The 13,150-nt window shown below is 35.6% G+C and overlaps 1 protein-coding gene across 1 annotated transcript; it reads left to right on the top strand.

Annotated features, from left to right (window-relative positions):
- On the top strand, positions 1-3,940 carry LOC131675385 (uncharacterized). Its single transcript, XM_058954354.1, has 4 exons — positions 1-988; positions 1,054-2,477; positions 2,592-3,486; positions 3,591-3,940. The coding sequence occupies exons 1-4, from the start codon at positions 1-3 to the stop codon at positions 3,938-3,940; spliced, it is 3,657 nt and encodes a 1,218-aa protein (XP_058810337.1).
- The last annotated feature ends 9,210 nt before the right edge of the window (positions 3,941-13,150 follow it).

Genomic DNA, 13,150 nt, shown 5'->3' with positions numbered 1-13,150 from the left:
ATGGAGGAATTGAAAAAAAAAGTAGAGGATTTAGCAGATCAAAATGCGAAGCTGAAGGAAAAGTGTATAAAGGAAAGTAATAAACGAGATCTGGAAAACAAAGAGATAAATAGGCAGATAGAGGAACAGAAAAAGGAAATACAGGAACTAAACGAAAAATCGGAAAAGTTAGAAGTGAAAGTTGAAGAATTAGAGAAGACGCTAAAAGAAGTTTCGGAAAGGTTAGCATCGGCACTCGCAACGGCGAACGAGACGGAAGGGGAGGGAGACGACGAGTCGCAGCCTGCGAGCGGAGATATACATAGAGCGGCAGGCTCGGTGTGGAGCACGACATGTACAAGGAGCAGACGAACCGCAAAGAGTAGTATTAGGAGAGCGGACAGCCGTGAGAGCACCTGGGCGAGCGGTATATCAGACGGATTCACTGATAAAGAGGTAACGCAAATGAAAAAATTATTATATAATAAAGATAGGATAGAAAGAGCATGCAACATAGTCGTGAAAGGGGCACAGAAAGAAATAGAGGAAATAGAGAAAAATGAAAATGAAAATTTGAGAAATGATTTCAAGGGATGGGTAGAAAAATTTTTGAGCATAAAATTAGGTATCAAGCTAAAAATAATTCACGCGAGAGTGGTAGGGGGTCGAGATAGGGTAATTATTGCTAAATTGGAGAATGAAGACGATAAGAGAAAGATTATGACAAATAAATCTAAGCTTAAAGGATCAAAAATTTATATAGAAAGTGATTTGAGTTTTGAAGATAGAAGAAAACAGGAGGAAATAAAGAAATGGTGTTATGACAGAAGGGTTAAGGGCTGGAAGGTCAAAATTGGGGTAGGCAGGGTATGTGTGAATAACCAATGGATAAAGTGGGAAGATAAAGAGAGTATTAGGAAAATTGAATACGAGGAAGCAAAAAATGACGTAGTAAGACTGCGAAGAGAAGTGCCGGAGATAGCTGTGAACCGGGTAGAAAACAATCAGAGTAAGGAAACAAATACGACGGAAGCTAAGGAGGGAAACGGAACGCGGCCCCGAAACGGACTGTAGAGAAAGGAGACGAAAGAGGAGAGAGAGGAGGGGAGAGTAGTCGTACTGAAGTAATAGTAGAAATTAACGATAGGAACAAAGGGATAGATAGAGAATTTAGGATTGAAGAGTTAGATAAGGAAACAAGGATAGCCATAAATAAAAGAGCTAGGAAAAATCTGATAGGCAATGGAACTAAGAAAAATGCGATAGGTGAAGAAACTAGGAATAAGGAAATCAATAACCAAAAACTAGGATTAGGGAAGAAAAGAGTGTTGTTTTGGAATGTGCGAGGCTTACTAGGTAAAGATATGGATTTTTGGAATTACGTAGTTAAAAATGATGTAGTGAGCCTGTCAGAAACATGGATAGAAAAGAAAAGATTTGATTACGTCAAAACGATACTACCACATGAGTTTGAATGGGAAATTATAGAAGCGAGGAGAAAATGCAAGGAAGGGAGAGCATCGGGAGGTTTTGTGATAGGAGTAAGAAAAGACTTGATAGGAAGCGGTCACACAAGGACAATAGAAATAGAAGAAGGATTGGTAAAAACGGAGATTATTAGTGCGGAGGAATCGTTCACCTTCTGGTCAGTATATAACTCGAAAAATACAGAAAAAATTATGGAAAAACTAGAAGAAATAGAAGTTAACGAAGAAGGAAAAATAATCATAGGAGGAGATTTCAACATAAGGATAGGAGAGAAAGGTAGACACATTGTTCTCAGCGGTAAAGAGGACTATATCTATAGGAAAAGTAAAGATAAGAAATGCAGCAACAACTGGGAAAAGATAGTGGACCTATGTGAAGGTAAAGGATGGAAAATATTGAATGGTAACACACAAGGAGACAGAGACGGAGAGTTTACATATATAGGAGATAACGGGGTTTCGGTAATTGATTATGTAATGGTGAATGATGAGTTGTGGGACGAAGATTTAGAGTTTAGGATAGAAGATAGTATCGACTCGGATCACGCACCCTTAGTACTAGAAATAAAATCAGAAGAACACGAAAAAATTTATCAAAATTACACAGAAGAAAAAAAAGAGATCTGGAAAAAAATGACAATATGGAACGAAGAATCAATAAAGCAATTTAAAGAAAAAACCAAAGATTTATGTAATAAGCTAGTAGAAAAAAAAGAAGATAGCGTAGAAGACAGATGGAAAGATACAAAAGAGATTATAGGAAAAGCTTGGACGATTGAAAGGAAAAAAATTAGAAAAAGGAAGCTAGGTTACAAAATATGGTGGGACAAAAACTGTTCAATATTAAAAAGAAGAGCAAAGGAAAAATATAAAAGGTGGAAAAAGGGAAAGATGCAAAAAAGCCATTACCTAGCAGCCAAGAAGGATTGGAGAAAGACATGCAAAGAGAAAGAAAGGAAGTGGAAAGAAGAGCAACTAGTGGAACTAAAGAATCTCAAAAATGAAAATCAAGTATGAGAGTACATAGGGAGGTTTAGGAGAAAGAGAAGAAGGGTAGAAAAACCGAATAAAATCACGGAAGAGCAATGGAAAACGCACTTCGAAAAACTATTGCAAGGATCAAAGGATAAAATAACAGGCGAAAAGAGAAAAACAGAAACAGAAAGAAAGGACGAGGAAAAAATTATAGAGGCAGAGATAAGAGCCGCCTGGAAATCTCTGAAGAAAAAGAAAACGCCGGGCTGGGACGATATCCCAAATGAGGCATGGATTTATGGGAGCGAAGAAATTAATAACAAACTGATAGCAATAATAGGAAAAATATGGGATGGGGAAGAAATACCAGATAGTTGGAAAACAGGAGTTATTGTCCCAATTTTCAAAAAAGGAGATACTAATGACACTAACAACTACCGAGGAATTACGCTGCTGCCCACAGCGTATAAAATTTACGCGCAAATTATTAGGACGAAACTCGTAAAAGAGGTAGAGGAAAAGAAACTTTTGCCGGAGGGACAAGCTGGATTTAGGAAAGGAAGATCAACGTTGGATAATATCTTTATTTTGGATCATGTGATAAAAAGGGCAAAAAGAAAAAAAGAAAAACTATACGCGTTATTCATAGACCTGAAGGCAGCATTTGATACGGTAAATAGGAGAAAGCTGTGGACAATCCTAGAAAGGATAGGAGTAAGTAAATACTTGACCGAAAGGATGAAAGGAATATATGAAGAAACGAGAGTCAGAGTGAGGACAACAGACGGCACAACGGAAGATTTTTGGACGGAACTAGGACTACGACAGGGATGTGTTTTGTGCCCGATTCTGTTTTGTTTATACATAAGTGAACTAGAGAAAATGTTCAAAGTGAGAAACGTTGGAGGGATAAAAATAGGTAATTCGAGAATATGGACCCTAGACTATGCAGATGACATAGTACTCCTAGCTCTAAATAGGGAAGCTATGTTAGACATGATAAGCACACTTAGATTATTTTTAGACGAGAGGGATCTAACTTTAAGTACAGAAAAAACAAAATTTTCAATAAAGCAGCAAATGAAAAGAAAGAAATTTGGAAATGGAAAGGAAAAGAAATAGAACAGGTGATAAATTTCAAATACTTAGGATTTACGTTCAATGCTCAAGGAAATTATAAGAATCACATCAAAGAATTAAAGAAGAAAGGAATAACTGCAGTTAAAGAAGTATGGGGCCTAGGAGAAAGAGCGATTAAGGGAGATATAGGTAGAAGAGAAATGTTGTTCAACTACTTAGTGAGAAGTGTGATAGAATACGGAGTTGAGCTATGGGGATGGGAAGAAAGAAAAGAGCTAGAGAATATACTCTTGACGTACTGGAGATGGGTATTAGGACTAGATTTTTGCACTGCTAGGTATTTAATATATAGGGAAATAGATATAGAAAAGATGAAAGGCAGATGGGGAATCAGGGCACTAGAATTTGAAAAAAAATAAGAGAAGACGACGAAAGCAGATTGACAAAAATTTGTTGGCTAGAAAAAGAGAAAGAAAAAGAAGAAGATGACTACATGAAAGAAAAAGAAAAGTACCTGAACACCTTAGGACTGAGCTCAATAGGAGTACAAAATCTTGAAGAGAAAGAATTAGACACGAAAGAAGAGATTTTAAAGAGGGAAAAAGCTATACAAGGACAGATAATAGTGAAAAAAATAGAAAATGCGAAGTATAACAAGAGGTACAAGGAGAGTATAACGATTGCCAGACCAGAATACTTGACCAAGGGATGCAGACATTACAAAGAACTAGCGAGGTTGAGATGCGGAAACTTAGAACAGGCAAATAAATATTGGTTAGCAGAAGAAAACAGGCTATGCCACATATGCGGTATAGGACTAGGTACGCTTCAACATCTAATTAACGACTGCGAAGTAATGAAAGAATGGGCAAACTCTCTAGATGGAAGAATAGAAATTAGGGACTTCAAACAAGTATGGGAAGGCAAAAATAATAATAGGGTAGCAAAATGGGTAAAAAAAGTAGATACAGATTCAAAGAAAAAGAAGCGAATGAAAGACTTAATAGACGCGGAAGATTAGAATAGAAAAGTTGTAGGGAGGAATGGGTAGATTAAAAATTAGGTAGACTGGGGAAAAGTATAGAAAGAATAGTACCTTATCATCCTCATCCCCCTCCCCGCCCCCCTTCACATCCCGATATAAAAAAAAAATGTACGAAAAGACTGAGATAAAAAAAAGCACATAAACGTAAAAAAAAATTATATATAGATATGCTCACGCAAAGGCCTGTATTAAAATATATGTAACAGTTCCCAAATATGTTACAAATATATGTACACAAGAATATGTAGCTGCAATGAGATAAAAATAGGAATAGTAATGCAAAGCAAAAAAATAGAAACATGTAAAAATGTATAAAAATGTATAAAAATGTAAAATTACAAAATGAAAAAATGTAAACAAACTCTGTAAAAATAAGGTGAAACAAAATGTGACTTATGTACCAAATATATTTTTGTGCTGCTGTTGTAAAGTATGGAAGATTGCGAACATGAGATACAGATTAAGCATATTTTTGTACGACTCAACCAAGTCCATTTCTGGGCCATGTAATAAGGCTGAAATCAATAAATACATACATACATACATACAGAATGAACTCAAGAAGTGCTTTTTTATTTGCGGAACCGCTATGAGAATCACTGCGAGTGAGAGATCATCCTTAACAGAATCTGTTTATCAGAATTTATTTAGTTAAAATTCTGTAGTGACTCCAAAAATAGCCTGAAAAATCGCCTGTTTTGACGAACTCGTAATTTGTTCTAATTTATGTTGGAGCTTCTTATACATGATTAGAACATGATATTTACAAAGGTTGAAGTTGAGTTCAACTCTAGTTTTGGAGTTATAAGCTATACAATAAATCGTACTCAAAATTATACTAAATACTAATCTACTTTTGAATTTACACTATACTCCAATGATTATATATTTAAAAATATATTGAAATTAAATATATTACAGAAGAAAAAAGTTAGTAACACAGATAAAATGTTTAAACTGTTAAGATTTAAGTGAAATGTTTTCTTCGGTGATAGTAATTTTCTTCAGAGTTTCTTTCCTCTGTCGCCTGAAATCTTTAACTGTCAAAAGGAAATTGCCATGATTATCGTGTTATTTTCAATTTTGCATAATGATCTGATCTCAAGTTCGTGATAAGCTACCACAAAAACCTAAATGTACCACACTTAGCATTAATTTTTTGATTTGAAAGTAGCATTGTCTGTCTTAAATCAGACATTTCGGATTATGAAAATCGAACTTCTGATTCGTAATAAATTCTTCAAAGGGTCTAAAAAACCACTCTGATTTTAATTATAGGTCATCAAAAAAAAGTGTATTTTAAAAATTTTAACTCCATGTGTAAGATATGCCAAAGTAAGTGTACGACGCATTGTACAGCTTATAACTCCAAAACTAGAGTTGAACTCTACTTTAAACTTTGTAAATAACTTTTTCTAATAATATACAATTGGTTTCAACAGAAATTGGAATGAATTACGAGTTCGCCAAAACAGACGATTTTTGAAGACACTCTTTAACTAAAATTTAATTTTTACCTGTAATATAAAATAAAAAAATAATTTACCTGGTCTGTAGATAATGAGTTTTTCTTCGAAAGTATAGTTTGCTTCAGAGATGCAGATGAAATTCTGAAAAATAATAACAAAGAATCAAATTCTTTACTACCAAGTTACTAATAGACATGGAATTTACAATACTAATCTGAAATTTAACATTTTGGTCGTTCGCATGAAGAAGCGCATGTAGCAGAGGATAAATTTGTCGGATGCCAAGTATATTTTCGAAATGATGTTATCAGTCATCGTATCTGAAAAAATTTATATATATAATATTTTCTAAATAATCGATAAATATAAAGATCAATGAGGACTAAAGTTAGACTAAGTTTAAATAAATAATATGCATAGAGTATTCTGCAGGGATGGAATGATAATGAATATTTACAGAAACAATTTCATAATAATTGCTTTACACAAACTGATACGACAATAGCAAAGTGCTACGAACTTCCCAAGATACACAAAGTAATATTTCATTGCGACCGATTATTACTTCGATTTATAGCCCTACTCATATATGATAGCCAAAATTTTATATAGTTCTCTAAAACCAGTTAAAATAAAGCCAGCGTCATTTATCAACAACGGTATCCATTTAAAAGAAACATTAAGCAAGATCAATCTAAAAGATAATGTTTCTATTTTCTCTTTTTAAAGTGAGTTCGTTTGAAACAATCAACTATTGCCATTCCAAACAACATGAAAATATTCAAAAAGTGTAAATAAATTTTGCATAAATGTAACATTACATAGCTTCATTATTAAATAAACCTCTTTGAGGGATAATACGTCTAGGAAAAGATTAGTCCAAATTAACAGACGGAACAGGAATAGTTTACAAATTTCATTGTAAACAATGTTCCGCTACTCATGTTAATGAAAGTAAAAGATCATTAGAAACGTGATTGAAAAAACACCAAAGAAATATTAGAGGTGACACGGTTACTACACAAAAAAATCCTTTGCACATGATTTTGTTGAAACGTTGTTTTTTAAAATTGACTAAAGATTTTTTATTTCGTCTGATTTCTGCTCTCATAGAATGTTATATTTATAGATTATTTGTGAAACATGGAGGGTGACAGCCAAATTTTAATTGAAATAATTTTTTAATTTTTAGTCGTTAAAGACGGCGACCTCGCCTTTAACTGTGAGGCACACTGTTATTGCCCCTCCAAATTTTCGTTTACAGGTGTAAAATTTTATTATATTGTAAATTAGTTAGTTTATTTATTTACAACTTATATGTTACATTTGGTTTACATTTCTTATATTACTATTTGTGTCTCGTATCCAGTTTGTGTAGTTGATTATGTATGTGTTTTGTGTGTGTGTGTGTGTGTGTGAGTGCGCGCGTGAGAGTGTGTGTGTGTTGTGTAAATATGTGCATTTGTAGGTGTGTCTGCAACTCTTGTGTCCCTGTCTTCTGCGCCTGCCTGTTCCTCTTTTCTTCTCATCTTTCTTCTGATTAATCTTCTCTTCCTCTTTCTCTCTCCAAGATCTGCCTTTTCCGCTCTTCTGTGTTTTTCTCTTTCTTGCATATTTTCTTTTCAGCTTTTCCTTTATTACTTTCTTTTGCCTTTTCATCTTTGCCTTTCCTTTACTTTTGCTCTCCATCTTGCTAATCATTTCATATATCTTTCTCCTTATTAAGGCTTTGACACATTTTTCTTGTTTCCTATTGCTCCCTCTGCCTTTCGTTTCCTCAACCTTAATTATTTTTCCTTAGTATCTTATGCTTTGTCTTCTAGTTTACCTTTTTCTTTCTCTTCTTCGATTCTTCTTCTTTTCCATTTTGCTCCATCCTCCAATACCTGCTTCCTCTCGCTTGTGTAGTTGCTGTTACTTGTGTCTTGTGTGTGTGTGTGTGTGCATGTGTATGTTTATGTTTGCGCGTATGTTCGTGTTTTGTGTGTATGTGTGTGTATGTATGTGTGTGTAGATGTGTCTGCGAGTCTTGCTTCTCTGTCTTCTGTTTCCGTCTCTCCTTAGGGTCTTGCAGCTTCGTCTTCTTGCTTTTCTTTTTCTTTCTTCTCTCCATTTCTTCTTCTTTTCCATTTTATCTCCATCATCCACGCTATCTTTTCTTTGCTTCCTATTATTATTTTTTCCAATTCTTCCCCTTCCTTTCTGCTTTTTTCACATTTTTGTACCATGTGCTTCCAATTTTCTTCCTCTTTCATACACATTCTGCATCTCTTATTTTCTTCTTTTTCCCAATACCTGCTTCCTCTCGTTTCATTACCTAACCTAAACCTTTCCCTTATTTGCAGGCCTTTTATTTTTCCCTTTCCTTGAATTTCCTTTAACCTATACCTTTTCATTTCTTCTGTCAGCTCTTTCCACTCGTTTATGTATCTTGATTTTTCTAGTTTTTCTTCTAGTTCTTTTTCATCTTTTTTTCTTTAGCTCATCTCTTATTTCTTCCCAAAACTCTTCCCTCATTTCATCTCCCTCTTCCCTCTCTCTGTATATTTTACTTTTTTCCAGCCTTTCCTCTCTCTCCTCCTTCTTACCCTTTTTATCTTTTTCATTTCTTTCCCTTTTCTTTAATTCTCTCCATGCTTCTTTTTTTGAGCCATCTTTTTCTTCTCTTATTTTGTTTTCATACTTCATTGCTCTTTCTAATGCTGTTCCTTTCATTTCTTGTCTTCCTGTTTCCCATCGTATTAGGTAACTTGGCGTGTTTCTATCTAATCCTAATACCCACTTTATGTATTTTAGTTGTAGTCTCTCTATTTCTTCATATCTCTTCCATCCCCAGATTTGTGCTCCATACATAATAACGCTTTTCGCCACTGCATCGAACAGGTTCATCCTTAGCTCCCAATTTTCTCTAAATAGCTTTTCTCCTAGCCCCCATAGTCTTCCGAGTCCCATATTTATTTTCCCTTCTACCTTCTTTATCTGCTTTTTATTTCCGTTATTTCTGCTTATTACATATCCCAAGTAGTTGTACTCTTTAACCATCTCTATCTTCTCACCTTCCCATTCGAATTCTTCTTCCTTCCCCCTTCCTCCTCCTCTCCAGCATTTCATCATCTTTGATTTTCCTACATTTAACTCTAATCCCCTTTCTTCCAGGTATCTTTTTAATTTTTTCAGCATTGCTTTCATTCCACTTTCACTCTTTGCCATCATCACTATATCATCTGCATATCCTAATGTCCATATTTTCTTCCTTCCTATCACTACCCCTCCTTCCAGCACCTTACGCCTTTGTAAGTCTCAAACTCCCCAATTATTTCTCCTCCAACTTTTACCTTACTCCCTGTTTTCTTGTATATTTCTTCTATTCTTTTCCTAATTTTTCTATTTATCCCTTTCTCTTTCATTGTTTCCCATATTTTCTTCCTCTTTATTTTATCAAAAGCGGCCTTCATGTCTGCAAAGAATACGAACAGTTTTCCTCCTTTTTCCCTTATTTCCTTCCCTATTATTGTTTTTAATATATATATTGCGTCCATTGTTCCTCTTTTCTTCCTAAATCCCATTTGCGTGTCGCTTAGCGTTTCTTTAGCTTCTAGTTCTCTTTCCAGCTTTTTCCTCAGTATTTCCGCATATATTTTATATCCCGTATCCATCAGCGTTATTCCTCTATAGTTTCCTACTTCTTCTTTCCTCCCTTTCTTATATATTGGTACTATTATTCCCTTCCTCCATTCTTCCGGATATCCTACTCCGTTCCATATTCCGTTGAAGCATTTTGTCATATCTTTTATCAAGCCTTCTGTGCCTTCCACCCACGCTTCATTTGCTATACCATCTGCTCCTGTCACCTTTTTCTTTTTAATTTTTCTTATTACCTCTTTTACTTCTCTTTCTTTAATTTCTTCACCTTCCTCTCCTTCGCTGTCTTCGGTTTCTTCCCCTTTGCTTTCTTCCTTTTCTTTCTCTCCCAATTGTTCCTTGAAGTGCTTTATCCATTCTTCTTCTCCTATATTTTCATCTAATCCAATTCTTTTCTTCCTATTGCCATTCACTTTATCCCAGAATTTTCTTCTCGTCTTATCTTTTCTTATTTCTTCTGCAACTCTTTTCCCTTCATCTTCTTTTGCTTTTCTTATTTCCTCTCGGTATTCTCTCTTTGCTTCTAAGTATTTGCCTCTGTCTCCTTCCCCTTTTCTTACCTTATTTAACTCTGCCATCACCCTATCCCTTTTTACCTTACATTCTTTTCTCCACCAGCTTTTTTTTGATCCTTTTTTTTTCCTTATCTTCTTTTTTACAACTGCGTTTTTCACTCTATTTTTTATATCTTTCCATTTTTCTGTTCCCTCTATTGCGTCGATCCATCTCTGATACTCCCTTATACCTTCTTCGCTCCAGTCGTCTATCATTCTTTCTTCCTCTTCTTTTCCTTCTTCCGCTATTTTTTCTCCCAATTCCACCTCTATTGGTAAGTGGTCCGACTTTACCCTCTCCTTTATTTGAACCCTTTTTATCGCCTCATCACCTTCCTCGTTACCTACTACATAGTCTATCGTTGACATTCCTCTCGCTCCTATATATATTATTTATCCCTCTTCATCTCCTTCTTTCCTCCCATTCGTTATCACTAAGCCCCTTTCTCCTAGCCATTTTATCATTTCTTCTCCCTATGCGTTTAACACTTTATCCTTGGCCTTTATTTCTTCTAGGTTTTCTTCTGTCTCCCATTCTCTTCCTTCGTTTCCTGTTCTTGCGTTGAAGTCTCCTCCTATAATTACACAGGCCGACAGAATTTGACAAAAATATTTTACCAAGAACCCGAGTATAGTTTTCCGAAGGTTTTTTGCGCGCTGAATCCGAATCCGAGGTCAGAATTACTCTGGTGGCTCCGGTTTTCGAGATATCCTAACCTTAAAGTGCAAAAAACGCGATTTTTGCCTATATTTGAGGTTATGTAGCAAAGAAAAGAAATTTTTTTTCAAAAAACTGTATACATCAAATTAAAGTATGAGTTTTCTTCTTTCAAATGCCGTTGAGTATGCTCGGATATCTTTTTTTTCACGAAGTTACACAAATTTGAAAATTTCAAATTTTATGAATTTAAAAAGCACCACATCATTCAGCCCAAGCTATCTAACAAGTAACCATATTAAAGAGCCACTCATCAATTTAAACCAAACTTGGAAATATGACAAAACACTAAAAAATATTGTGAGCATCGTGCTTCTATTTACAAAATGCTCTCTTACGGGTAGAAACCACCCCTGCCAACCCCTAAACAGGCTCACCCACATAACCCTGGGTAGAGCAAGTTTAATTAACTGCTTTTTGATAAAAAAACTCATTTTCTAATCACAGGTATGCGTACTAATATGATCTAGATAGCCCTCATCCCCAAATACCTCCTCAACCCTTTAAAACCAGCCCTCCCAACCCCTAAGCAGGCACACCCACATGACGCTGGGTAGAGCAAGTTAGCCAAGTGCTTTTTATTTCAAATTTGTGTAACTTCGTGAAAAAAAAAGATATCCAAACATACTCAACGGCATTTGAAAGAAGAAAACTCATACTTTAATTTGATGTATACAGTTTTTTGAAAAAAAATTTCTTTTCTTTGCTACATAACCTCAAATATAGGCAAAAATCGCGTTTTTTGCACTTTAAGGTTAGGATATCTCGAAAACCGGAGCCACCAGAGTAATTCTGACCTCGGATTCGGATTCAGCGCGCAAAAAACCTTCGGAAAACTATACTCGGGTTCTTGGTAAAATTTTTTGTCGGCCTGTGTTATTGTTTTTCCTCTGTTCTCCTCTATCTCTTCGCTTAGGTATTCATAGTTTTCCTTCTTCTCATGTTGCATATTCACCGATGCTATCATGTATTCCCTCCCTCCGATCTTTATTTCTCCTACTATTACCTCACTTGTCCTTTCTTTCTTCCATTCAACCTTACTCCTCCCTTTCCTCTCTCTTACCGCCATTATTCCTCCCCCTATTTCTCTCCCCCTTCTTCCTTCCCTTCTTGAGTCCCTCCACTCTATGCTGTACCCTTTCAGTTGTTTCTCCACATCAGTTCTTGCCCCTTGCTTCTTCACCCAGGTTTCCGTTAGCCCTATTATGTCGAATTCCCTAACATATTCTCAGTCGTCTTCCTCCATGTTCCTCACCCCCGCCACGTTCCAGAATAGTATTTTTACTGCCTTTCTCCCCTCTCTCTCCCTTCTCTCCTCTCTCTCTTTTATCCCTATTGTTTTCGAAACCCTTCCACCCCCTTTCCTACCATTTTTCCCTCTCTCTCGCTCCACCACCATTCTTCTTCCTCTGACTTCACCCCGTTATGCCATATCTTTACCTCTTTACCTTTACTTTTTATTTCTTTCGCTTTCCTTCTTACTTCCTCTCTTATCCTTCTCTGCTTCCACGTCCAGTCCTGATCTATGTTTATCTTTTTCTGTGCCAGATTCTTTTTCTTCTTCATAATTCCTTCTTTTTGTTCCCACGAAGCGCATCTAATTTGCCACATATTTTTTCTTCTTTCTCTCCGATCATCCCTCTCCGCTGTTCCTCCTATTCTTCAATTCTCCAATTTTGACGAGTTTTGATCTATACACTTCTGCAAACAACACAAACAACAACACAGCCTCCACTCCAGGACCGCTACACTCTACACACTACACACTACACATCTCACCGAATGCAACACTTCCAACATTTTTGCTGCTAAGTACCAGTGTCAACTATTTTTACCGTTATCCACATATTTGAATCTTCTCGGAGAGACTCCTCATAGCCGGTGCTATTTCTTCGCCGCATCACTACTCTTCACTTAATTTGTTCTTGCGCTCAGTCATCGCGATGGCTATTTTAATTTTAAGCTTATTTTAATTTATATTTATTTTACAACATCTTGTTTTGTTTTATTTAGTTTTATTTAATACTGTTGTATTTTCATCTAGCGCTATCTACACGCTAGACAATTTTATTTTTAATCTTAATTTTAATTTTATTCTATCGACTGTGTCAAATCGCGTTTACTTTCTTACTTTTTCACGTAATTTGTAATGTAATTTTTCTGCGTTCGCGTCATCAATCATTTTCTCTCATTTCATTCTT

The sequence above is a fragment of the Phymastichus coffea genome, unplaced genomic scaffold (assembly GCF_024137745.1).
Source record: "Phymastichus coffea isolate CEN01 unplaced genomic scaffold, Cenicafe_Pcof_1.1 PCOF00020, whole genome shotgun sequence".
NCBI lineage: Eukaryota > Metazoa > Arthropoda > Insecta > Hymenoptera > Eulophidae > Phymastichus > Phymastichus coffea.
The sequence above is the reverse complement of the archived record's forward strand: the minus strand, read 5'-3'. Positions and strand labels throughout refer to the sequence as shown.

Coding starts and splice junctions, on each gene's coding strand:
- LOC131675385 (XM_058954354.1), top strand. CDS start 1: ATGGAGGAATTGAAAAAAAAAGTAGAGGATTTAGCAGATCAAAATGCG. Junction 989..1,053: donor CCGGGTAGAAAACAATCAGA/GTAAGGAAACAA, acceptor AACGGACTGTAG/AGAAAGGAGACGAAAGAGGA. Junction 2,478..2,591: donor ATCTCAAAAATGAAAATCAA/GTATGAGAGTAC, acceptor CAAGGATCAAAG/GATAAAATAACAGGCGAAAA.